We start from the raw sequence: 25189 nt of genomic DNA on the forward strand, positions 1-25189 counted from the left end.
GGACCAGCCCTCCCACCTCCCACGCCGCCCCCACGCCCACTCTCGCCGCCTCCGACGGGGGGAAAAGGCTCGGCCGGGGTGGGGAGGGAAAAGAGCCGCGGGCATCCTTGCCCGCAACTCCTGCGCGGCGCCGCCCGAGAAGTCCGTCCCTCTCGCCCAGCCCCGGAGGAAGAGGAGGCGGGCGGGTGGGTCGCCGTCCCCGGGGGTGGAAAGGAGGCCCGTCCGCCTCGGCTCCCGAAAGGATCCGGCCTCTCCGGATGGGCCTTCCCCTGGAGCCCCGTTTGGTCCGGTCTGGCCGGTGGAGGCCCGTTGCTCGACCGCGAAAGGAGGCCCCGACCCTCCCTTCGTCCCGGGCTTTTCCCTCCGGGCGGGGGGGGGGACGCTCTGAGGTGGCTGCCTCTCCTGGGCCCCACCGAGGACAAAAGGCCCCCGACCTGTTTGTTGTTGGTTTTGTTGATTGGATTTATATGCCGTCCCCCTCCGAGGCCTCTTCCTCCGCCACACAGGCCCCCTCTCTTTGAATTGTGGGCGCGCGTATATAAGGGCTTCTGGGTCTAGGTCTGTGGGGGGCGAATCCCTCTGACTGAGGGGGCGAGAAGGGCCTGGCGTGGGGGTAGGAGTGCTTGGGGGGGGGGTTCTTTGGCGCTCTCTACTCCGCTTGGGGGGTTTTCTGTCAGACGTCTTGCTGCCCAACTAGGCCCCACCCTCCAGGCCAGAAGGCCGAGGCCTTTCCCTGAGGCGGCCCAAGGCCTTCCCTCCCTCAGAGACTCCCTGGACCATCCGCCTGGAGCTGCGGTGTTTGGCTTCACAAATCACTCTTTGATTCGGGTTTGGCTTAATATTATGTGTGAACCCAGGCAATTCAACAAATTGTCCTTAAACATTCAGGCCAAGAATCCTGGGAGTGGGTTTGGATGGACAGAAGGTAGGAATGGCTGCACCTAGTGAGTGCCCACATTCGCGCCCCCCCATGGCTTCCTCTCACGGCAAGCGGGGTGCTGCCCCACATCAGATAGGGAGGCCCTCCTCCTCCCACCGCTCTTCCGTCACTCCTTTCTCTGGCAGCCTCCACACCCGTGATGGGAGCCACCTCTGAGGACACACGAGGCATTGCCCCAGGTCAGCGCCAGTGCGCGTGCGCAGGCTGGGCAGCTGATCTTTGGCCCTGGGGAAGGCGGCGTGCGCCCTCCCCTTCCTTCTGGAGTGCAAACAGCGGCCCAAAGGGGAAAGTGGGGGTTCATTTTTCTAAACTGTGGGGCCGTTTCCCCCCCCCTCAGGCGTCAGGAGCCCAGAGGTTTCAGTGAGCATGTGCGAGGGGCAGGGGAGGGGCAGTGTTCGCATGTGGGGAGGGTGTGTGCGGGGCTTGTGTGTGTGTGTGTGTGTACGAGGGAGGGCATTGAGTGTACCCACAGTGTACCCCCCCCCACACACCCCTTTGGGCACATAAGCCAAAGGTTCGCAGTGGCTGCTGTACCTCTTCACGAGTGGCCGTGAGAAGAAGACTCACCCCCTGACTTCCCCTTTCCAGACCACCCCCATCTCAGCTGCGTTCAGGAAGCCATGCGTCCCAGAAGGCAAAGGCCGGGCGCTGTGGAGAAACGTCCTGCCGCCACCCCCACCCCCACCGCTGCTCGTTCCGGGCAGTCTCCGCGGATCCTGGTGGTCGACCTCCACCCTCCCCACTGGGACCACACCTGCCACAAGCTCTGTGAAGCCTTGGAAAACGTCTTCTGCTTGGCCTGCAGCTTGAGTGGCCCACCGCGCATCCCTTCCTTCAGCCTCTACGTGGTGCACAACCAGCCGGAGTGCCTGCTGCCCTTCATGGTGAGTGCGCCACCTGCAGCGGAGCCAAACATCTGAAGGCCCCGGGCTGCGCTGGCGCTTCTGCTCTTGCGCAACCTTTGGGAACGAGCGTCTATGGGTTGCATTTGTGGAGTGTCAGGGTCTTGCAATTGGTGGCTACTTTTTGTTGTGCTAAAGCTCATACCCTGGCCTGAGCCCATCTTGCCATTTTTGGATGTGATGCCATTATTTGACTACTCTAGTCTTCATTTCGGAGGGGGGGGGGGTGTTTTTCCCATTTAAAACAAACATTCATTAAACTGTGTGGTCTGAGTACAAACTGTTTTTTGTCATAATAGTTATAGCTTACCGCCAAATTTTTCTCCAATTTTGTGCAAATGGTTATTACAATCAAACATTCATTTTCTTTACTATATTTCCCTGGTAGGATACCCAACAAAAACAATTCAGGTTTTAAGTCAACATGTTGCTGTGTCCTCTTCTCCCACCACATTCGAGTATTTTTTTACTTCTGTTCATGTCCACCACATATGATAATACGATCCCGATGATTGGTGGCATTTCTAACATTTGATTGATTTGTCTTTAAACCTTTTTGCCAATCTTTTAAGTGACATGTGTCATCTATACAAATGTTTATACAAATTCTCTTTATATGCAATCACCATTGTTAATTTATAACTTCACACCCATAGTTGCTGCCATTTTTCTAACTCTATTGAATGTCCAAAAAAATTTGCCCACACTATCACTGTTTCCTTTTTGAAAATAATCTTTATTGACTTTTTAAATTAAGAACAACATATAAACAAGACATACAAAAATACATAAAATAAAATAAATATGCTAAAAGCTGTTGTGAGTGGTTCACAACCCTCTCTGTAGTAACAGATTCTGAGGAGGATGAACCCCAAGCTAGTGTTTTTATTTATTTATTTATTTATTTATATATATATATACTGTATATATTTATTTATTTATTATTGGCGTTGAAAGGGACCTTGCAGGTCGTCAAGTCCAACCCCCTGTCCAAGCAGGAAACCCCACCCCACCCCAGCCAGATGGGAGTCCCATTTCCTTTGAATGTGTCAAGTGATGGGGCATTCGCAACCTTCCACTGGTTGATTGCTCTCACTGTCAAAAGGTTCTTCCTTATTTCCAGGTTGAATCTCTCCCTGGTCAGTAGTTCCCATGCGTTGCTCCTCGTCTGGCCCTCTGGTGCCCTGGAAAATAGTGTGACCCCCTCCTCCCTGTGGCAACCCATCAAATACCACCTGTGTACTGCTGTCGTGTCTCCCCTGGCCCTCCTCTTTGCTAGACTCCCCATGCCCAGTCCTTGTTCCCAATCCCCTTATCACTCTGGTTGCTCTTTTCTATATTTTCTCTAGAGTTTCAGTGTCCTTTTTGTAGTGGGGTGACCAGAACTGAATGCAGGACTCTAGGTGTGGTCTGACTATTGTAGAGTGGTATTAGTACCTCCCTAGTCTGTGGATGCAGCTTAAGATTGTGTTGGCTGTTTTAGCCACCACTGCGCATTGCTGGCTCCGAGAGCTCTCGCACAGTCGCTGCTGTTGAGGGCGGTTCCTCCTAATTTGCATGCGTGTCTTAGGTTTTTCTTGCCTAGGCGTAAGATTTTGTTTTTTCAACATTAAATTTCATTGTGTTAATTTGAGCCCGCAGTATGAATCTACAGTATCTAGATCTTGCTGTATTTTGAGCCTATCCTCTGGGATATTGGCTTGGCGTTGTCTGCAAATTTGATTAGTTCCCCCTCTATTCCCTTATCTGGATCATTGATGAATATGTGGAAGAGCACTGGGCCCAGGGCTGAACCTTGAGGTGCCCCGCTACCTACATCTTTCTGTGTGGATTTGGGTCCGTTGAGGACTACTTGTTTTTAATCCAGCTACATGTGTTGTAGTCTATCCCACTTTTTTCCAATTGAAGAGTAGTAGGTTGTGGTCTACTTATCAAAAGCTTTACTAAAGTCCAAGTATATTAGGTCTATTGCATTACGCACAGCGGTCGGCTACTAACCGGAGCGCTAAATTGTGCTCGCCGCGGCGGCTCATATGTGCTTGCAAGGCCAGCGCGGTTTTCCTTCTGCACCTGTGGAGGTAGCAAAATTGCGCATGGAGCCACAGGTCCACCCGTGTTTCAGCATGCGTGGAAGCAAAAAAACCTCACCGAAACATGGGTGCACCTGCGGCTCCATGCGCGATTTTGCTTTCTCCACAGGTGCAGAAGGAAAACCGCGCTGGCCCCACAAGCAATTACGAGCCGCGACGGTGAATGCAATTTAGCGTTCCAGCTAGTATATATCAATCATCTGTTTCTTCCATCTTATTTAATTAATTGTTTACATAAGATGTGAGATTAAGAACCTTTACCGTTTCTTTATAGTCCTCTTTTTATAACCAAATTTGAAGGTTTTTGTTGCAATTTAACCGCTTACGCCACTTATTCTGTCTCCTCCTTCTCACGCATCTCCCTTGTTCATTTGTGCCTCTAACGGCCGTGGAGGATGTGGGGAGAGTGCCAGGCGGGGTTGGAGCAGTGCGCATATGCAGCTCTGCGTCACCAGCATCCATGCACGCACGCGCCCCCCCCAGCAAGGTCTTGCTTTACGCACACGCAGAAAGAAAGAATTGCCAAAATATCCCTCTCATGCACACGCCCTCTGCACATGCACAGAAGCCATATCTCGCTGGGGCAGAGCTGCACGCGCATCGCTCCGATAGTGGCGGTCAGTAGCAAGCCCCGCCTGACTGGTTTGTCTTTGTCCTGCATGACCCCTCGCTCCCTGCCCCCCTCCAAAGGTCCCTGCAGCTTCAACGCCTCCTCTCGCTTCTTCGTCTCTGCTGGTGAGAACCAAGGGTCCATTGGCCGGTGGGGGTCACCCCCCCCCATCTCTTCTCTCCCCTCTTCCCCTGCAGGCTCTGAAAGGAGGGTTTGCGCGGCTGCAGAGCTGCTTGGCAGAGCTTGGTGCGCTGCCGAAGGAAGGGGCCTTCCAGCCCAAGGAGGAGGCTGTCGTGCAGGCGGTGCTGGACGGGCTGCAGCAGTTCAAACAGTACACGGGCCAAGGCATGGCCGGAGCCTCTCTGGGCAGCTCTTCGGTGGAGGTAAGAAGTGGGCATGGCCGAAGGGGCAGAGAGGAGGCCCAGCGGCCCAGGCCTCATCCACAGAACGCTGCCCTCGCCATCCACAAACCCCGTTATTGTTCTTTGGTAACAGTGACCTGTTGGGCAACGCAGGCATAAGGCTTTCGGCCACGTCGGATTAAATTTGGCTGGGACACCGTGGAGTTGGTTGCAAAGTTCTACCCCATGGATGCCAGAAGAAAATAACCATTGTAATGGCCACCTCCACCTTTGGGAAGAGATTTATTGTTACATTTGCAAGGCTTATAAGCTGCTCTAATGAGATCCAACCCAAACAGCGTACAATTCCTAATTTTTAAGTTACAATAATAATGTAGAATTACACCCTTCTTTCCTATAATCAGTATCTCAAAGAGGAAAAAACCACGGTCAGGTAAACTCTTGCAAATACGCAGATTCCATCCTTCTGAGGCGGGTAAAATGAGGACCCGGATTGTGGGTGGGGAGGGGGAATAGCCTAGCTCTGTTAAAAAAGTTCCATTGCTAACATGTTGTAATAAACAAACAAACAAACAAACAAATAAAGGCAGTAATAGAGAAGACAGGTAGCGCTGCTTGAGCGAGGGGACCTCGAGGGCCTGTCCAAAATTTAATAAGCCAAAAATGTCAAGTCTGCTCCAAGGACCGTGGGGGTTGATGGGGGAGTATCCTCACGTTATCAGAGGCCGGTTTTACTGTTTCAGGATTTTACAGGACTCTTGGACTCCTTCACAGTCAAGTTTAAGCGTGAGGACTCTTGAAGGCGGGTGGCTGTGGCGTCTTCACAGCTGCTTTTTATCTGCTTCGCTTTTGTTTTGTTTTTCACAGCATTCAAGGCTTGTTGTGTGTGTTCTGCCGGGCTCTCTGGTAGGAGCCTCCCGAAAATTCAAGGGTACAAATTGCAGACACACACACGTTTGAAAATTCAAAACAATGTTCTTTATCCCAAAATTCAAAATAAACAAAGCACTCTTTTTGTATTGCAAAGAGCACTCTTCCCAAAACAACCGGGTAGTCTGTATAATTTCCCTTAAGCAGTCATTAAGTACTTAGCTAGCAGCTGTGAAGAAACTTCACACCCCTTCTTCTTCCAACGAAGTGAGACACACACACATGTTGCTCTGCTTTGGTTTCAAAGGCGTGAAAAAGCAACAAAGTCCAACAACACAAGATTCCTGAAGAACTGCGATCAGATTAGATTAGATTAGATTTATTGGATTTATATGCCGCCCCTCTCCGCAAACTCGGATATGGATATTCTTCCACTACGGCCAAACCCACATGCTGCTATTTAGAGCAGCTGCCCTAATTACTAAAGCCCCATCCCAAACACAGGTGGCCTCCCTTATTTCCTGTAATATGTCCTTACTTGGTCTCTTCTACGCATAATTCTGTGCTTGCGTGGGTCCAAAACGTCATCATCTGAATCAATGGAAGATAAGGGAGATTGACTGCCTGGGCTGTGTGCCAAGCCCCCCTCTGCCGAGTCACTCCCACCTTCTTCTTCGTCCGAGGAAACTAAACTCTGATCTGATTCTGTCGGCAACAACACAGGCCTGTGACATGTTGAAGTTTCCCCTGCATCCACCTCCCCATTCCCTGGGGCAGGAGCTGGGCCAGAGCCAACCGCAACAGTGACTGATTAAAAGTGCATTTTGGACAGTATTTTCCTTTCCATAAACCAACTTTGTTTACTTTACAAACACGTGTGTTTGAATTTCTCCTTTGGACTTAATTGGGGGCTTGTCACCTGAAGCCCGGCATAACACATACATACATACATACATGCATACACATACATACAGTATTTTGTTGCAAGCAGAGGTGTGAAGGACTCTTCTTGTGAAATATTTTTGGACTCTCGATTGTATTGATATCCGATATGCAGTGCGAGTTCCAGACAGGTGCGCTATATTAAAGAATTGGTCTAGCAAATGTTTTGTATGCTCTGGTTAGTAGTGTAATATTGCCAGAGAGGAAGCTACACAAGATTAGATTAATAACTCTTAGTGCCTTTTGGGCAGTGTTGTTACAGTGGGCTCTGGCACTTAGATGTGTCATTAGATATGAGCACTCCACGGTCCTTGACCGAGTGAGGGTCATCTTCAAGGTCATGTCCTCCGAGCTTGTATTTTGTGTACTGATCCTTTTTGCCAATATTTGCCAATGTGTAGGGCAGCATTTGTTGGTTGAGATTTGAAGTTGCCAGTTGTCTGACCATTCTGATACATGACCAAGGTCTTTTTGAAGGGCAGCGGTATTGGTGGTGGTGTTAAAGATGTCTAACTAAATAGGGGCTGAGCTAACCCCCCTCGAGCAAGCCATCTCTTTCTCCAGTGCGTCTGGCGGGCATTGTGGCTGCCTGCTGGGGGTGACCAGGCGTGGGGAGCAGCCATCATGCCAGGCCCTGCTTGGAGCAGTCAGCATGGGGAGCGCGGGGGTGCTGTCCGTGAGCCTGGCTAGCCCTCCTCTAACTGGACACGGTTTTCTTCCAGATCACAATCCTGACCAGTCAGCCCAGCAGAAAAATAGCCCAGCAGCTGGATGCTGGACTGGAGGGCGTTGACCTGGTCAGCCTCCACCAACTACAGGTGGTCGAGGTTTCTCAGCGCGAAGTCCAGGAAGTCTCTGGGACGCAGTGGGGCAGAGAAGCCTCCAGCAGCAGCAGTGGGGGTGAGTACAGCCTAGAAATGGGAAAACCCGACAGCGGCTACACCTAGCGTTCCGCCGACAAGCCCCCTCCAGGAATGGAGCCTGAGCCCTAGGAGCACGACACCCGTCCTTCACCCGTTCTTGAAACCTCAAAACAAAAAGCAGCAGCAACCACTGGCCGCCCCCATTGCCAGAGCAAGTGTGAAAACGTGGATTCATACCGTGTTTTGTGTTGTGAGCTGCTCCGAGTCTCCGGAGAGGTGCGGCATACAAATCTAATTAAATAATAATAATAATAATAATAATAATAATAATAATAATAATAATAATGAAAATGATTGAAAAACAAAACCTTGAAGAGAATATTTAAATGATAAGTGAACTCCAATAGGGTAATCCCTCGCTATTTCACGGTTTATCTTTCGTGGATTCGCTAATTCACGGGTTTTCAAAGGGGGTTAATCCATTAAAATTTTTAAATCCATTAAAAATTCATAAAATTCTTCTACAGTACTGTTGTATATTAAAGAAACTGGTAGGATATCACAAGGTAGTTCCAGCTGAGAAACATTATAGAATGACTGTTTAATGCAAAGGGTGGGTTTTAAAAGTCCAAATACTCCTTAAATACATAAAAAAATATATTTCCTCTACTTCACGGAAATTCGTTTTCCACGGGTGGTCTTGGAACGGATCCCCCACGAAAAACGAGGGATCGCTGTATGTAGAAAAATATATTTTGCAAGAATAAAACAGGTTTGTGATATTGGCAATAGACAATGTCATCTACCGGTTGGAAAAATGTGTTATGAAATTGGAGGTAGAAAGGAAATAGAAAAACAGTTGGATTACAAGGAGCATTTAGAAATAATATCAGTAAGAAAACAAGAGATCTAAAAAGAGAAATGTGTTCTGCCAGTTGTAAGCCATTCAGCGATATTCCCTGTCTGCAGCATTTTGTTGAACAATTTGGCCATTTTTGCATGCAGGCTGGTCAGGTAAAACCATGCACCTGATCAGGGCCTGGGGATGTCCAGTTCTTTACCCTCTTCACTCTTTCTGCAATCATCATCATCATCATCATTATTATTATTATATACCTAAAGAGCTATATAGATAGATAGCATACAAAAAATAATGATTTTAGAGGAGGCACCAATAGCTTAAAAATATGTATGGAACACATTAGATCAGTCTATTAAAGATGAGAGGAGTTAGGGTAAGAATCGCTGAGGGGAGGGGCACAGGAGGGAGAAGGAGGAAGGGAGAAGTGACCGAGTGGAGGGGAGGAGGGGGAGGGAGGGGGGGCGCAACAAAATGAAGAAAAACAGACTTATGAACAGGAATTAAAGATAGGTGCAAAATAAGATATTGATTTTTGACTGACTTGGTAAAAATGTCTAATGTGTATGTTATTGACATGTTTTAAGCTGTGGGTATTGACATATAAATAAAAATTGTGGAGATTTTTTTTTTAATGTACAAAAAAGATAAAATAACCCCTTTGTAGAACTGTCTCAGCAAATCCTGGGGCGGCCTGAGCTTTCTAAGCTGGTGAAAGGGGGTGCCCCCTGCCCTGAGGAGGCCCTAATTGAGTCCCCTCGCCTCCTCCTCCCCCCCCCACCCCCCTTTGCAGAGGGCGCCCCCACCCTGACCACGGAGGTGGACCTGCACACTGTGGAGAACGAGGTGGTGGCCCTGGAGGGCTTCTTCAAGGCCTGGCTGCACGACCGTGCCCCGGACCGAGAGCACCTCCGCCTCCTCCTGCCCGGGGAGGGGGCACACGGCAGCGGGGCGGCAGGTAACCCACCACCCTTGCCCTCAGGGACCGGCAGGGGCGCCTGTCACCCATGGGGGGGGGCTTTTCCTGGTAAACAAAAGTAGTAAAGGCACATAGGCCGTCTTTTCCTGTGGGCCAGAGCTTGACCATTGCGTGTCCATCCATCTTCCCGGCTCTCGGGATGTCCTCAGGCTCCTCTGGGTCAGTGCAACCTCCGGCCCAGAGACGCCGGGAGAGGAACCTGCACCCGACTCCCCTGGTGGGGGGGTGCCCAGGGAGGAGGGGCTCAGGGAGTGGGGGGGGCCACGTCCCAGGGAGATAGGCCCTGCGTGGGGAATCTTCCTTTGGCCCCCCTTGCATGGAGGATTCGGACTCTCCCTCCAGGCCCCCTAAATCTCACATTCATGCCACGGCCTGCCGTGTCCCAGGCCTCGGGTGAGGGAGGGGGCAGTCTCCTTCCCCCCACTCTCGTTTTACTTTTCTAGCCAAATAAAGTGCATTCCATTTCGGACTTTGACGACGGGAAAGATGCAAAGGAGACGAGGTTCTTCTTTTACCCGGGGCAGACGTTCTCTTTCGATTTATTCTTTCTTTCTTTTCATTATGTGTTTAATTTACAAATAACCGACCGTCTCCCTGGTGTGGGGACGTTGTGTGAAAGTGAAAGTCAGCAAAGGAGGAAGAGGTCAGAGGAAGAGGTCAGAGGAAGGACTCCTTCCCGATCTCTGGAATTGGCTCATTTCCCCACCAATTCAAGCGGGGCCTGGGCCGTCCGTCCGGGGAAGGAGGTCAGGAAAGCCCTTTCGGATTCCAGGGCTGATCCCTGCAGGGAAGGAGCCAGGGTCACCAGGCCAGTCCTGCCTGCTCCCTCCTGCTGACCGCGGGGACCCTCTCCCGCAGCACAACAGGTGCCCTGCCAGCAGGCCGAGCCCCCCTCCGTCCCCCCACGGAGGAAACCCTGGGCTGAGGGGCTGCTGGACAAAGAGGCGGCAGCTGCCCCCTGGGATGTGCCACTTTGGCCCTTTCGCTCTCCTGCCTCTGCAGCGTGGCTGAAGTGTGACGTCCAGGAAAGGTTTCTCAACCCTGCCCAGCTTCCTGCCGCCTGTGAGGGTGGAACAGCAGGGATGGACAACGCAGCCGGTCCGTTCTGGATGGCCCCTGGCCTGGCCCCGCGCAGGCTGAGAGTCCTCAGGTACCCGACTGGGCGAGGGGGGGGGCTACTGCGACTGTCACCCCCACGCCTGCCTCCTGACCAGCCCTGCCCGGAAACAGACGGAGTTGCTCTGCTGCTCACGTGGGGGGCCCCTCTTCCTGGCCCCCAGGTCCCACCACCCCCGCTTTGATGATACTGCTGCTGCTGGGAATAGCCCTCTCCCCCTCCCCCGTCCCTTCCGTGGGCGCTGATCTCTCGCAGACACATCATGGTCATTTGGGCTTCCGCCGTGGCAGACCAGAGCCCTGGGTCCTGCGTCACATGCTGGGGGGTGGGGGTGGGAGGAGGGGGTGGGGGTCAGAGTATCAATTCCACGGAGGACCAACACCAGTCAGTCTGGAAAGTATTCACAGACCACTGGACCTCTGGGGAGCCCAGGACTGTGTCAAGGTGGTGTGTGGGGGAGCCTGCCCCCCCCACCCCACAGCCTCGCCCAGAGAAGCTGCCCCCCCTCTCCTGCCTCCACCAGCCCTCGGTGGCACAGGAGCATCAGCCCAGTGGCTTGGACACCAGGGGCCGTTTTGGGCAAGGCGCTGTTTTCATAAACTGGGAGCCCAGTTTTGTTTTGGGGAAACGGCCCAGTGGGAGCAGAAGTGGCTTTGCAGTCCCAGCCAGGGACCCTCCCAGCTTCCCTTCTCTGGAAAGGGAGGAACAGCAAGGGACGGTTCCCCTTTCTCTCTTAGCCCCGGGCTGCAGGGGACGGGCAGGCCTGCCCACTGCACAGCTCCAGCTGATTCAGGGGTCAGCATCCTGCGGGGCTCTGTTGCTCTCGCGGGGGACCCTTCCTCCTCGTGCCCTGCCTGCCTCTCCCTCGCTTTGGGCTGTTCACCGTTTAAGAGCAGCACGCGGCCACTTCCTCCGCCCAGGCAGACCACGTCCACTTGGCCTCTCTTGACCGCTTGGCTCTGGGGTCATCTGGGAGCAGCAGCAGCAGCACCTGGAGAAGGCGCCAGGGCCCCCAGCCCCAATCGCTCTGCTCAGAGCAGCCCTTGCACAAACCAGGCCTGGTGGGCGTCTCCTGGGGTGCCTCAGCGACCAGCTGGATGGGGGGCAGGCGGAGGGGGGGAGCTCCCTCCATGCATCTCTCCTTCCCCCACTGAATGGCCAGGCGGCACCCGGACAGAGGCGGGCTCAGGGCAGACGGGGGCCGGTAGTAGCCTGGCAGCCTTGGTCACCGGAACCGGCAGAGAGCCAGGCCTGCCATGCTCCTCTAACAGCGCTCTCGGCCGCACCAGAGGCAGCACCATCATGGGTTTTGCTTCTGCGCACCTGCAGAACCAGTGTTTTCAATACTACGCACACACAGCGCGTCAGGAAGTGAGCTGGTAGCCCCGGCAGAATGGGGGACTCTCCCCAGAGGGAAAGCGGCAGGGCCCTTGGCACCTCAGGCAGGCTGGAAAGGGGCCCGGGACGCCCCTAGGGTGCCATTTGCCGGGGGGGAGGGGCACCCGCCTCCCTGCCACCAAGTGGACCCGGCCCGTTCGTGGCAGAAGCCGCGGTGCCCTGCAAGACCCCACAGCCCTGTGTTTGAGTGGCGGCCTGAAAGCGCACAGAACGGGTACGTGGCACCAGGTCCGGGGGGGGCCATAAGGCTGGTCTACCTGAAGGAGCCCCCCCTCCACAGACCGAGCAGGCCAGGCGGTGCTTCCTCTTCCCCAAATGGGGCTGGTGGTTTGCGGGTGGGGGTGGTCCTCGCTTTACGGCCGAACCCATCCCAGCTGTAGGTAGGAGGGACCGGGAACCTTGCCTGCGTGGTCGGCCAGGGGAGGGGAGGGGAGGGGGCTGCCAAGACGAGGGCGCTGGGTCTGCAGCTCAGCCCGCCTGGGGCCTTACCCGGGGAGTGCAGGGGAGGCAGCCAAGGCTTCTGCCAGTACGGACGGCAGCATTGGGGGCTCTGACCACCTGAAGAAGACAAGGGGCTAAGCAGAAATGCTTCCTCCCACCGGCCATGTTTGTAAGGCAAGGGTCAGTGCACCTGTCGGCCACCCCAAACCTCAGGGGAGGGACGTGGGGGTCTGCGCAGCTCCTGCCCCTCCCTCTGGGCCCCCAGTGAGGCACCGCGGAGCCTGCCTTGACTGTGGGTCCTTTCCACCGGTCAGCAGGAAACCTCCCTGCCCCCACTCCTCCTCCTCCAGCGAGGATCCCTGGACCCTCGGCCAGTCAGCCTGACCCCCAGTGACCAACCTCCTTGTTGCAGGGCGCTGAGGTCCGATGGCGTCTGTGCCTCCCTCCTCTTCGGCCTCCCTCTCGTCCTCCGGCCCACGAGCTGTTGGCAGCTGAGCTGGGAGGAGCTGGAGGTCAACCAGCAGAGCTTCCAGGCCTTCTGCCACGGCCTGCAGGTGAGGGAGGGGAGGAGGGGCAGAGGGGGGGCCGGCCCTCCTGCTGGCTCTGTGCCAGGGGCCCCTCACGCCCGCTAGGAAAGAGCATCGCCCCCACCCCCCCTGGCTTCGTCTTCCAGAAGCGGAAATGGCTGCTGCTTGCCAAGTACGAGGCAGATCTGGGCGGAGGCCCCTCGGCCGGCACCTTCCAGGTCCTGCTGCCCTCGGACTCCGGCACGCTGCTGCTGCGCCCCGTGGTGGCCCGAGAGCTGCTTCTGCCGTGCAGCTTCCCTCTCCTCCCAGCTGACCTGCCCGAAGCTGCCCTCGCCAAGATGGAGGTAAACGGGGAGAGAGACGGGGCTCACCCGCCCCACGCCGGACCTCCCCTGGACACCCACCCAGCCTCTCCCGCTCCAGGACGCCCTCCGTGGCCTGCCCTGTGAGGAAAGCTACAACCCCCTGAGGGCCACCGGCCACCTGTACCCGGCCTTGAAGAGGGGCCTGGGCCGCCTGCCCGTCTCCCGGGTCCAGCGCTGGGCAGCAAGGCAGTGGCCCCGCCAGGTACCCAGGGGCAGGGGGAAGGGCAGGGGCGGAGGTGGACCCTCCCAGGAGGCAGAGGGGTGGTGGTGGGGGTCCATGCTCCAGGCTCCCCAGCAAGGCCTCCTTCTGCAACCAGCCTTTGGGGCAGGCTCTGTCCCTGAGGAAGCAGCACTCCAGCCACCCCAACAGCTGGAAGAGCAGGGGGGGGACAGAGAGAGAGACCGTCTTTTGCCCCAGCAGTGACCGTGTGTGTGTGTGTGTGTGTGTGTGTGTTTCTTCTTCCCCCACAACAGGGGGGGCGTGGGCATCCCAGCAGGGCCAGGGCCACAGTGGCCCCACTGCAGGTGGCAGGATCGCCCGCTGGCCCCAGCAGCCCCCCCTTCTCTCCAAGGCAAGGGAAGGCGGTCCCGGAGCCCGAGATGTAGCGGCCTTCACCCTACGAGGGAGACCCTGCCTCCTTCACAGCCACAGCGCCCGTGCCCTCCTCTGCCGGCCGAGAGACTGAGAGAGAGAGCGCCAGAGACCCACACCTGCACCCCCTCCCCCAGGCAGGCTGCCTCTGACATGGTTGGGGGAGCAGCGGTGGGGGGCCAGCAGGCGGGCCCCCCCCAGGACTGCAGTGACCAAAGGAAGCCGGCCAGTCGGCCCCCAGGAAGCTCTCTGGGATAGTTTTGCATTGAGATGGATGTGTTAATGCTACAGAAGTGTAAGCGAACAGTTGTTGGAATGATTTGTTAATGTTTCTGCATTGTCTGCATTGTTTTAAAAAATTTAATAAAAGTTACTTTAAAAAAATAAGAATAAAAGGAGGGAGGTCTCTGGCGCCAGGAGAGGGCTGTGTGATCCCCAGGGGTCCTTCCTGCCTTGGGCGGCCATTCCCACACAGGGGCCCATGTGGCCCTCTTGGGAGAGGCACCGGTCGCTGGGGGTCTCGGCCGGCCTCTTCTCGAAGGCCGACACGTAGACGCATGGAAACCCCTGGAAAGGCCGCTCCAGCCCAGCTCGGGGGCCCTTCTCAGATCTCCCCCAGGTCTTCGTACACAGCGGCTGCCCGGCTCTCGTCCACCAACTGCTCGGGTCCCAGAGGGCCGAGGGCCGCAGGCGGTTTGAGCACACGGCTGTAGAGAGGGTCACTGCCATTGTTGCTGTTGTTGCTGTTGCGGGCCCCCTCCGGGCATGGGGCGGGGGCCGCTCTGGGCTTGCTGGCCTCTGGCTGAGCGGACTTCTTGTGTGCCCGGGGAGGCTTGGGGGCAGGGCTGGGCCTGGGGGGTTTCAGCCCAGCCTTTTGGTGGAAGGCAGGGACGGCGTAGTCACCAGTTCCAGGGAGGCAAGGCAGCTCGTAGCCTGCTTGGCTCTCCAGGCCCTGAGTCCGCCAGGCCTCGCAGGGGAGCCGAGCCTCGTCGTAGATGGCGGCCGAGGGGGGTGTGGGCCAGGGGGCCCTTCCCTCGGGCTCATCGTAGATGTGCTGCTTGTCGCTCGGGAGCCTGTGGCCCTCGCCAGCCTGTGGCCCGGTCTGCTCCTCCGCCAGGCCGCAGCCCCAGCCCGGCCCTTCTTCCTGGCGCTGGGTGTCAAGGGGGTCCGCGTAGAGGGAGTCTGGCCGCAGCTGTGAGCCCTTCACCGCATCCAGAGGCTCAGAGTAGATGTTCTGGGTGTCCTCCACAGAGAGGGGAGGCCACGGCGGGGTTTGCCCTTTGCCCATGGCCGCTTCCTTCCCTTCCCCACCGGCCGGGGCCCTGGCGGCCAGGGGGTTCCTGAGGGGCGCCCGTCTCTCCGAGGCAGCAGCGGCCCCCTCGCCCCCCTCCAGGCTGAGGGTGTTGGCCATGGCGCCCAGGGCCTCCATCTCAAGGGAGCTGCTGCTCTGCCGGTGCTCGTCCACCTGGGCCTTCTGCGCCTGGATCGCGGCCTCCACCACGTGGAAGATCTCGTTGCCCTGCTTGGTCTCAAAGGTGAAGTTGCCGGGGCCGGACTCACAGCGCCGACCAGCCTCAAAGGAGAACATCACCTGTGGGGAGGGAGCGGGAGGAGGGGGCTCTGCTCAGCCGGGCACCCCAGGAGCCCCCCCTCGCAAAACACAGGCTCAGCGAGTCCAGCTTCCCAGGGATCCCGGGGACGGAACGAGACACAACACACCCCCCAGGGGCCCCACCGCTCTCCTGCCCGCCAAGAAGCTCACCTTATCCCTGCCGTATCTGCGCAGGAGGCGATAGGGCCAGGTGTAGAGGGGCTGGCCGGAGGGGGCCCCTCGGAGGGAGAGCTCGTTCCAAGAGGCCTTCAGCACATACCGCCCTTGCAGCTTGCAGCGCTCGGCGGCTTCCGTCTTCTGCACCATGACCCAGAACTCGTTCACTGGGGAGCCGAGGGGAGGGTCAGAGTGGGGGCGGCTGTCCACGCTGCGAGGCCCACCAGGCACTGACCCTCCCAGTCCCTGGCAGAACGGGGGTGGGGATGGGGGGTACCCGCCATGCCACCCAGGAGTACCTTCTTCCTCCGGCCCACCCCAGGAGCTCCCAAGGCAGGGTCCAGCTTGAAAGCCCAGAGCAGCCCCACCCCCTCAGCCCACGTGTGGTGGTGGTGTCACTGAGGGGGACCAGCCAGGCCACTCAAGTTGCATGCCGGCCATTGGCCCCTACCTTCTTCCCTGGAGTAGTAAATGGAGTTTGTGGCCATTTCCAGGTCTCGCTCCCCTATGGCCTCCGTAGCAGGCGGGGTCATTTTCCCAGGGTTACTCTGCGATGGGGAGCATAAGAGGTCTCAGTGGCCGCCCCCTCGCCTGCCACCTCAGCAGAAAGAACCTCCTTTTGACCAGCTGGGCGGCTGCTCTGGGGCTAAGAGTTCAAATTCTGATCGTTGGGGCCCTCAAGTTGGTTGGTCCACCCTGCAAGGATCCCGCGAACCCAGAGCTCTCCAGGGGAACAGCCCCCCCCCCCCCCAACGAAGCCTCTGGGCCCAGCCCTCCAGGACGAGAGAGGCCGTGGCTCTGGTCCTCCAGACACATTCACTGGGGCGGGGGCTCTCCCTTCACTCTCTTGCCCCCTTTCAGGAACTGGTTCCCAGAATTAGACATTGTTCTGAACACGGCCCTCTGGAGCAGGTCCCACCCTCAGAAATCACCTGTTTTATGAAAAATCCCACTCTTTCTTTGAAACGCAAGTTTAAAACAGCACAGAAACCATTATTTATCTCTGTAGAATTAGCTGTGATCTATGTCTGGGAAGAGTGCCAGAATCCCTGCTTTGCCTGCGTTCCTGAGAGAAAGTCCAGTTCCATTGGCTGAAGCATCGGCCTGGCCACCATTCCACACGGATGGGATTTCTGAAGCCCTCTCTTCCAAAGAACGGACGTTGAGTCTCCACGTCCCCTTTCCCACAATCCCTTTCCTTTATAATGCCCGGAAGTGACATCACACCTCAAAGAATTCACACCTTCCACTCCACAACCCTTCCCGCCTTCTAAGCCTTCTCCGATATAGGGAGGGTGGATCCCCTGCCTGGCTGGGACCGCTCCCCCAATGTCACAGCAGCCCCCTCTAGTGGTTGCTCAGGCTCAGGTGCCTTTCTGCCCCACTCTCGCTCCCTGCATCAGCTGGCAAGCCCCCCTGGCCCAGGGTCCCCAGAGGCGCCTGGCTCACCCTCCTCCTCAGGCTCCCGAGGGGGCCGAGGGGCCCTCGCAACAGACATGGCACTAAATTCGGGTCCACCCAAACTCAGAACACTTTGCTTGGTGACCCGAATTCTGCAGGACCCTCTCAAGGGGGGGCAAGTAGGATGCAGTTCCGTCACTCACTCACACCCCCTTTCCCCCCTTCCCTTGGGCTGCTTTGCATGGGGGGGGCTTGCCTTTCTCCTACCCCAAAGGTCACCTTGCGCGGGAGGGCTGGCTGCCCCCCTTCCGCCCCCACTCACCAGGAAGGCCGCCTCGCAGAGCTTGGCCACCCAGTCCACCGCCTCCTGTGGCTCGGCGGCAAAGAGGTAGGTGCGGCTGCTGGTCTCCAGGCAGAAGGCGGCCAGGCCCTCCTTGGGGCTGCCATCCAGGGCGGGGGCCACGCTCACACAGTCCGCCAGCCGCACGATCTTCTTGTCCAGCCTCTTGGTGCTGATGCGGTCAGCTGCGGCCGCCCCCTCCTTGCAGTCATAGAACTCCAGGCGGGCAACTCCGTGGGGACTGGCTGGGTACAGCACAAACCAGCTTTTCTTCCAGCGCTGCAAGCGGAGAGAGGCTGTGATAGCAGGACGGGCCGGAGGGGGGGGGGGGGCTGGATGAAACAGATTTCCTGGGCCCCTTCCAGCCCAGAGTCAGCCCTAGCGATGGGACAGGGGCAGCCTTGATGGTGGTGGCACTCCTGGACAATCTGTGGTGGGAGTGGGAAGGGGCCAGGGCAGCGGCCAGGGCATCCTTGGGGGCAGTTGGAGCTGCCACTAGTCCAGCTCCTTCCCCCAAGGTCGATCCCCATCGGTGTTGATAAGGAGTGGGGGATCCAGCCCTCGACCACCCATGGCTTGCTCCTCTTCCCTCTCCACCGTTTGCGACTGCCTGTCACCCAGAGTTGAGATCTCGTGGCAGCCTCCTGCCCCTCCTAAGACCACCCCCCAAAACCAGCCTCGAATGGGGGATTGCAGCTCCACCTAAAGCACAGAACGTCCCCACAAGGGGGGTCCAGACTTCTGCTGCCAACTGGGCCCGTGGGGCTGAACAGTGAACTAGGCTGAGGAGCCACCAGATAACGAGAATATTCTTCGCATCAAAATCCCAGCTACATCCCTGCGCTTCGTCCTTCCCGTGCAGGCACCGGATTCCCTTAAATCAGACGGCACAGACAATGACAGCGGAAGAGGAGAAACAACCCCTCAGGGGCTGTTTCTTGGAAACCTCTGCAGATCCAGAAGCTGGACAAAGGCACCCCAATTCTAATCCCAGAGAGATCAACGAGACACGGGAAATGGCCCACCACTCTCTCCCCCAACTGCTGGTTCCTCTGCCCGTTTAGAAGCCACAGGGGGGTTTCTCTTCCGTGGCTGGAACGCGCGGTGGGGTAGCAATTCCACAGCCCCGACCCACATTTTCTGGCTGGGGTGAAAGGATAAACGGTGTGATCAGGCCACCCGGCCACTTTTCCCACCGAAGCCGAAAGGTCAAGGATCAAACCACTTAGGCCCTTCCTTGCTCAAGTGGCTCTTTTCTGTCCCTTCCGCTGGCTCTGCACTATAGTGGCAACCAAACAGTTTGGGTCATTCTGCAGCCCTTGATCAGGAGAGAAAAAGTATTTCCAAATTACCCCCCAGGTGGAATTTGCCCCTCTCTTTGTAATAGGGGGTGGGGTCAATTCTCCTTTGTTGGAAGTGCTTCCCAACAGCAAAATGATCAAAACATTTAAATATGTTAAAGATAAGGTTCAGGAGGAAAGTGTTTTTAATAGGAAAGTGAACCCAAGAACAAGGGGGCACAATCTGAAGTTAATTGGGGGAAAGGTCAGAAGCAACCTGAGAAAATATGATTTGACTGAAAGAGTCGTAGATCCTTGGAACAAACTTCCAGCAGACGTGGTTGGTCTATCCACAGTCACTGAATTGAAACATGCCTGGGATAAACATAGATCCACAGGAAATAGTATAAGGGCAGACTAGATGGACCATGGGGTCTTTTTCTGCCGTCAATCTTCTAGGTTTCTAAGATAAAGCATTTTTTTAAAAAAAACAACAACAACACAAATTCACATTAATCCAGGAAGGGTTAGAATAAGCCAGCATTCAACCAGTTGATTAAAGATCAAAAGGAAAAGAGAAAACGCAATTAAAGGCACAAGAGTAACAAACAGCTGAAAAGGAAGGAGACCTGGCTCAGCTGCAGCCACGGAGGCGGCTTTTCCCGGCAGCTTCACAGGCACCTGAGGAGCCTCTTGGGTCATTTCCAGTTGCTGCGGTTGGAATCTGGGGAGAACCAGCTTTGGGGGCAAAATCGGCTCTTTGTGGGTAGCAGGAGAGAAAACGGCCACGATGCTCAGCAGACCATTTTCCGTCATTTACTGGGTGTCAAGGATGGTTATTTTTTTTGAACTCGGATCCCATCAGTGATACGAGGAACCTTCTGCCTGCCTGCCATCGCATTTACCGCCTGTTTCCTCCCTGGGGAGTCCCCAAAGTGGCCTCCTCCAATATGTTTCCCCACTAGTTCTTGACCCTCCCCTGGGAATTTCATAAAGCGCCAATGTCAGGACTGGACCATGCAGACTTCTAGCAGGAATTTAATGTCAACACCTGCCCCATAGGCCCAGGCCTGTCCTTCTGGGGAGGAGAAAAGCTGGTGGACCCCAGGCTTGACCCAGAGAGCAGAGGAACATAAGAACCTCAGAGGAGCCCTGCTGAATGGGGCCAAAGCCCCTTGAGTCCAGCAATCTGTGTCCCACAGAGGCCCCCCAATTGTCCCCCTCCCTTTCCCTGGACCCCCAACAAACGGGACCCAAGGGAACCCTGCCTGCCTCAACCCACACGGAGGCATCGGCACTTGGCCCTCCGTTTCAATCACCAGGAACCATCCCTGAGGCACGATGGGGGTGCTGGGATGCTCTCAATCGTCCCCTCCCTCCAGAAAAGGTTTTTTTAAAAAATCAAAAATGACCATTTCCTAGTTCCTTGGCTATTATGGCAGGCCTTATGTTTGTGGCCACTGTGATGAGTTTCCAATCAGTTCAGTAGCTCGTGTTTAGTAAACGTCCCTGGGGGTCATTCAGGGTCATGGCCAAATTGGGTGGAGGATCCGCACTTATAGCGCTGCTACGGATTAACCCTTTAAGATTTTGTGCTACATACATGTGCGGCATACAAATCTAATAAATTATTATTATTATTATTATTATTATTATTATTATTATTATTATTATTATTGCCCGAAGTCTTTCTATCTGGGGGATAAAACTGCTTCCCTCCCCCCCCCTTTCCCCCCCACTGCCTGTCCATTCCCAGAGCACTGGAGGTGGCCGAGTTAGTCCGAGGGCTTGATGAAGTCACTTCAAGGTTATCTGCCCCTTGGGAAGATGTGTTATTTGTTTATTCATTGGATTTGAATGGCACCCCTCTCTGAGGACTCGGGGGGGGGGCTCACAACAGATTCCCGCTTGCTTGTCACCTTAACACCCCCACAGCCCCCTTTCCCTGATCTTCCTTCAAAGGTTGAATTCACAAGTGCCGCCTCCGTCCCGCCAGGTTCCCTTTGTGAGAATATGGTTGTGTTCCTGATCCCCATCCTGGCCCTCAGTCTTCTGGCATGATTGACATCTCACGAAATGATTTCTCCCAACGGGAGGTCCTGGTTGCCACCCCCAAAGCTAATCAGTTTCTCTGTAGTGGCTTAATTTTATTACACCTGTAAGGCCACCCAACTCTGCACCGACTCTGAACAGGTGGTCTAAGAACACAGATAAAATACCAGTCAGAAACCCCAAACCTCTGGCCCCAAAACATGGTTTTTAACCTAAACCTTCAGAGGACACCTGCCCACTCGACCGAAGGTGTGAGGAAAGAGGCCACGCCCTCTTAAAACCAGTACGGTGGGGGGGTGCTAAGCACATTTGATGCTGTTCCAAAGGACAGAGCTTGATTGACAGGACCAGGAGAGACCACTCTGCCAGATCTTGTCAGCTGAGCCACAAACACCTTCGCAGGGCTTCATGGTTGAGAGCCAGCACCCTGGACTGCACCCAGAAGCCTCCCGGTGACGAAGGGGGCGATGCGGCACAGAATGCGAAGTGGGGATGACAATGTGTTACCTGCGCAAAGGAGCTTGTGCCATTTCCAAGTCCAGAGTAAGGAGATGGCAACATCTGGAAGCAGCCTCTGATTGACAGGGTTATGGGCACAATTACTACGAGACTCGCCAGATCCTGGCACCAGAGCCCACCGCCTGCCTTCTCACGGAATTGATTCCCTGGTCACCGTTAGATGGGCAGCTGTGCAAAGGGACTAAACCAAATGAAAGAGGGGGACCAGCCCTGGTCAGAATCCAAGGTGGAAAGTTAATTAGCTCAGGGACCCACCGTCGATTCTGGGGCAGGAGAAAGGGGGGCAGTGACCAAGGCAGGCCAAAGGGTGACGGTCTGGATAGGAGAACCGGAAATGGGCAAAGCAGCGGCCAGCAGCCCTGCTTCCTATTCCGGCCACTGCAACCTCCCTCCACCCCCACCCCCGCTTGCTCCTTTCAGAATTAAACCCTGGACCGGAAAGGCAGAAAGCTGCTTTCTTCCGCTCTGGAGCCTAAACTGAACTTCCCTCCCCAAAACCACTGCAGCAGCCTGCAGAGCAAACCTGGAGGCCAGCAGCCTGGGGGTTGCAACCCAGCCCGAGCGTCTTCCTCCCTCGCAGCTGTAGCATCGCACTTAGACTCACCTGCTGCTTCCCAGCGCTTCTGCAGCCCCCTCTAAGCCCTTGACAGACTCAGCCTCTTGCCCCCCACAGTCTGGGCCCTCCTTTGACCCACCTCGGAGGGACCGAAGGCTGAGTCCACCTGGAGCCTACCCAGGCTGCTTGCAAGACTGCCCTCTAACCACTGCGCCATCGAGGCTTTGTGCCCCGCGCCTGCCGCCTCCTGGAGCAGCGACTCTTCCGAAGTCAGCAGCTCTGCCAACTGGAAGCGGGGGGGGGGGGGAAGGGGGGGTCCACCGGGCAGGGCAAAAGGCCTGCTCCCTCGGCCCCGCTGTCTCAGAACCCGGAAGTACGAGCCCGCCCGGCTCCCTCCCCGGCGGCGCAGCGACCAGCAGGAAGGCGAAGCCCCAGCCCGCCCGGCGGGAGCGAAAGAGGGGGGCGACGGCGGGGCTGCCGGGCGAGGGACCCCCACGGGAAGAGGAGGAGGAAGGGGCGAGGCCACCAACACAGGCTCCTCCCGGGGGCGACGCTAAGCCCCCCCCCGCCTTCAGGAAGGTCTTTGGGGGCCCCTGAGGGTTGCCGGCTGATGCCCCCTTGCCCTCCAGGGTTAGGGCCGCTTGTAGCAGGGAGTTCCTTAGGTTCACCAGTAGTTTTCAAACTTTTACAGCTGAAGGAAACTTCAAGGAGCCGCCAAGCAACAGGCGAAGCTCCGGCGGTAGAAAATTGGCCGCCTTTGAGGAAGCAGCTGCCTACCACCGGCACCCGCCCCGGTTCTGCGGAAGGGCGGACGGCTCGTGCGAGCTGAGGGGAGCGCCCAGCCCCGAAAGGGGAGCAGAAGGGAAGGCAGCGACTGCGGGGCTGCCGGGCAAGAGAGGCCCCCGCTGCCCCGTCCCTTCCCCCGACTGCCCGCACGCGAAGGGGAAGGCGCGCAGGAGTCTGGACGCCTCCCCCCCGACCGCCGCCCCCGCCTCGCACGGCTACCTTGGCCCCCAGGAGCAAGCCCGGCGGCTGCTGGAGCAGGAGCGGGCCCGACTTCACCGGTGGGTCCATGCGGAACCTGGGCTGGGCTGGGCGCGGCGGCGGCGAAGCGGAGCCCCTGCAGATCCGTCGGAAGCAGGCGGGCTCCTCGAGGGCGCGTCACGCGCTCCGCCTCCCCCGGCCAAGGGCGGCCGCGGGAGGGGGCCGGGCTGGGACGAGGGCGCGGCTCCGTCCGAGCATGTGCAAAGAGCCGAGTTCCGCTGGAAGGAAGAGCCTTCAGTCGCGGTCCTCCGGGAGGCCGGTTCGAACCCCTGCAGCCCCGAGGGCAGCGGCGCTCCCGGGAGATTCCTGGGGCGGCCGGACCGCCCCATCCTGGCCTGGCGGGAGACGGAAGCTTCACCTCTCCCGGAGCCTCGAAGGCTGAAGGGCCTCGGGGGTTCTAAGCCGGGGCTGCAGGGGAGACCGGCTTCGGGGGGGGGGGCTTTGTCGGCCCCCCAGACTCCGGGGTCCCAGGCTGCGGGCTGCGGAGGCTCTTGTCCGAGGCGTCCTGAGAAGGGCCGGGCTCTCGGGGGGGGGCGTCTGTAGACCAGGGAGGACTCCAACCTGGGCGACTGTGCCTGAGGAATTCTGGGAGTTGGAGCCCCCCCCCCCCCGTCTATAGCAGGGATCCTCAAACTTTTTAAACGGGGGGGCAATTCACAGTCCCTGTTGGGGAGAGGGGGTGGATGGGCGTGGCAATATGGTCACGTGACTGGGTGGCGGAAACCTAGCAATCCATTAATGGCCATTAAACAATACACACAAATTACACTTTCATTTATTTTGCTCCTGGGGGAGTTTTATTTGCTTTCGTTTGCACGTTGTTCCTTTGGTTTTCTTTTTACGAGATCGTCGTTTCAGCTGGTTTTGCAATTCTTCTCTGGTCCATGATCCCATCCCACCCAGCGGCTATTCCCGCCCCCTTCTTCTCTGGCCCATCCCAGGTGAAATAGTGGCAGGGGAGGAACGGGAATAGCGGCTGCGGGGTGGGGGCTGGGGAGGGGGTGTTCAAAGAATCCCACGTTGCGCACAGCCACAGAAACGAGTGAGGTTCGCCTGATTGATTCTCATTCCAAGGCCGAAATCTCCCCCAAACTCAGATTGTCTTACCGTAGCCAGAGAATATTGAAGCAAGCAAATATCCCTCCCCCCCCCTTGATCTATGAAGAAAACGTGACAGCTGAAACACCCCCCTCCCTCGTTGGAGCAGAGCATCACAGTGTATGCAACAGGCATAGCCTCCCCCATTGGGACCCTTCTGTCCCTCACATTCCCCCCCCCCCCGCCCTACCAGTGGAGTGACAGTGGACTGAAATCCTTGGCAAACCTTTGAGTTCAGTGGCAAAATGTGTGGCCCGTTGTTTGCACCCCTCACCCCCAGAAGCCTTCTGATGGCCAAAAACAGGGCCCGTGAATCCTTTCCCGGACTTCTGGCCACCCACCCCATTTTTGGCCTCTCTCACACACACACACACACACCCCGAAGCACTCTGCCAGCCCCTACAAGTATAAGTCCTGCACTTGGCCAAAATGGGGGGGCACGCAGGCTGGATCCGTTGGCGGGCCATAATTTGAGGGTGCCTGGCCCACAGCTCGGGCAGGGCTCTGTCATTAGTTGGTCGTAGCCCACCACTCTCTCAGACACGCAGCAGCTTATGAGAAATAATCTGGGGCACAATTGTGGTGAATAAGAAACATTCCTCACTGGCCCTAAATCAATTGACACCCAACAGCACAACAATCTCCACAGGAATTAGGGGGCTCTTCCATCATGTTCAAAGAGGACTTTGACATCTGACGGGTTGTGGGCTGCACGCGATGTGTCCACAGGGGAGGGGAGCAGTGAGGCCTCTACGGACACAAGATGTACTGCCACATTTTATATTTATTTATTAGTTTGTTTGTTTGTTTGTTTGTTTGTTTGTTTATTAGATTTGTATGCCGCCCCTCTCCGTAGACTCGGGGTAGCTAACAACAATAATAAAAACAGCATATAACAAATCTAATATTTAAATAACTAAAAAAACCTTATTAAAAACCAAACAAACACACACACAAACATACCATGTATAAATTGTGTAGGCCTAGGGGGAAAGAATATCTCAATTCCCCCATGCCTGACAACAGAGGTGGGTTTTAAGGAGCTTATGAAAGGCGAGGAGGGTGGGGGCAATTCTGATCTCTGGGGGAAGCTGGTTCCAGACGGCCAGGGCTGCCACAGAGAAGGCTCTTCCCCTGGGTCCCGCCAATCAACATTGTTTTGTCAATGGGACCCAGAGAAGGCCAACTCTGTGGGACCTAACTGGTCGCTGGGATTCGTGCAGCAGAAGGCGGTCCCGGAGATATTCTGGTCCGGTGCCATGAAGGGCTTTATA

At 56.4% G+C, this 25189-nt stretch overlaps 2 protein-coding genes across 6 annotated transcripts; one reads left to right on the top strand and one right to left on the bottom strand.

Annotated features, from left to right (window-relative positions):
- The first annotated feature begins 104 nt into the window (after positions 1-104).
- M1AP (meiosis 1 associated protein) lies at positions 105-14252 on the top strand. Of its 5 annotated transcripts, none has more exons than XM_070756745.1 (10): positions 105-185; positions 1529-1824; positions 4740-4925; positions 7439-7616; positions 9232-9396; positions 10420-10567; positions 12786-12927; positions 13047-13244; positions 13309-13467; positions 13740-13961. In XM_070756745.1, exons 2-10 carry the CDS (start codon positions 1561-1563, stop codon positions 13869-13871), a joined length of 1572 nt encoding a protein of 523 aa, XP_070612846.1. In that variant the 5' UTR covers positions 105-185; positions 1529-1560; the 3' UTR covers positions 13872-13961. The 5 variants fall into 5 exon arrangements, with proteins under 5 accessions (XP_070612846.1, XP_070612845.1, XP_070612847.1 ...); XM_070756744.1 differs by lacking the exon at positions 105-185 and adding an exon at positions 565-1119 and having other exon boundaries at positions 13324-13467; positions 13740-14252; XM_070756746.1 differs by lacking the exon at positions 105-185 and adding an exon at positions 682-925.
- DOK1 (docking protein 1) lies at positions 14204-23447 on the bottom strand. The gene is made up of 5 exons (XM_070756747.1): positions 22779-23447; positions 17349-17645; positions 16077-16173; positions 15620-15792; positions 14204-15448 (listed from the first exon to the last, which is right to left on the bottom strand). The coding sequence occupies exons 1-5, from the start codon at positions 22845-22847 to the stop codon at positions 14462-14464; spliced, it is 1623 nt and encodes a 540-aa protein (XP_070612848.1). The 5' UTR covers positions 22848-23447; the 3' UTR covers positions 14204-14461.
- Positions 23448-25189: the final 1742 nt, after the last annotated feature.

Source organism: Erythrolamprus reginae, chromosome 7, assembly GCF_031021105.1.
Source record: "Erythrolamprus reginae isolate rEryReg1 chromosome 7, rEryReg1.hap1, whole genome shotgun sequence".
NCBI lineage: Eukaryota > Metazoa > Chordata > Lepidosauria > Squamata > Dipsadidae > Erythrolamprus > Erythrolamprus reginae.

Excerpts from the sequence above, each read along its gene's own strand:
- DOK1 (XM_070756747.1), bottom strand. The coding sequence starts at position 22,847 with ATGGACCCACCGGTGAAGTCGGGCCCGCTCCTGCTCCAGCAGCCGCCG. Across the intron at positions 16,174-17,348 it reads TCTGCGAGGCGGCCTTCCTG|AGTAACCCTGGGAAAATGAC; the intron begins GTGAGTGGGGGC and ends TCCCCATCGCAG. Across the intron at positions 15,449-15,619 it reads GCAGATACGGCAGGGATAAG|GTGATGTTCTCCTTTGAGGC; the intron begins GTGAGCTTCTTG and ends CCCTCCCCACAG.
- M1AP (XM_070756746.1), top strand. The coding sequence starts at position 844 with ATGTGTGAACCCAGGCAATTCAACAAATTGTCCTTAAACATTCAGGCC. Across the intron at positions 926-1,528 it reads TGGGTTTGGATGGACAGAAG|ACCACCCCCATCTCAGCTGC; the intron begins GTAGGAATGGCT and ends TCCCCTTTCCAG. Across the intron at positions 12,928-13,046 it reads CCTTCTGCCACGGCCTGCAG|AAGCGGAAATGGCTGCTGCT; the intron begins GTGAGGGAGGGG and ends TTCGTCTTCCAG.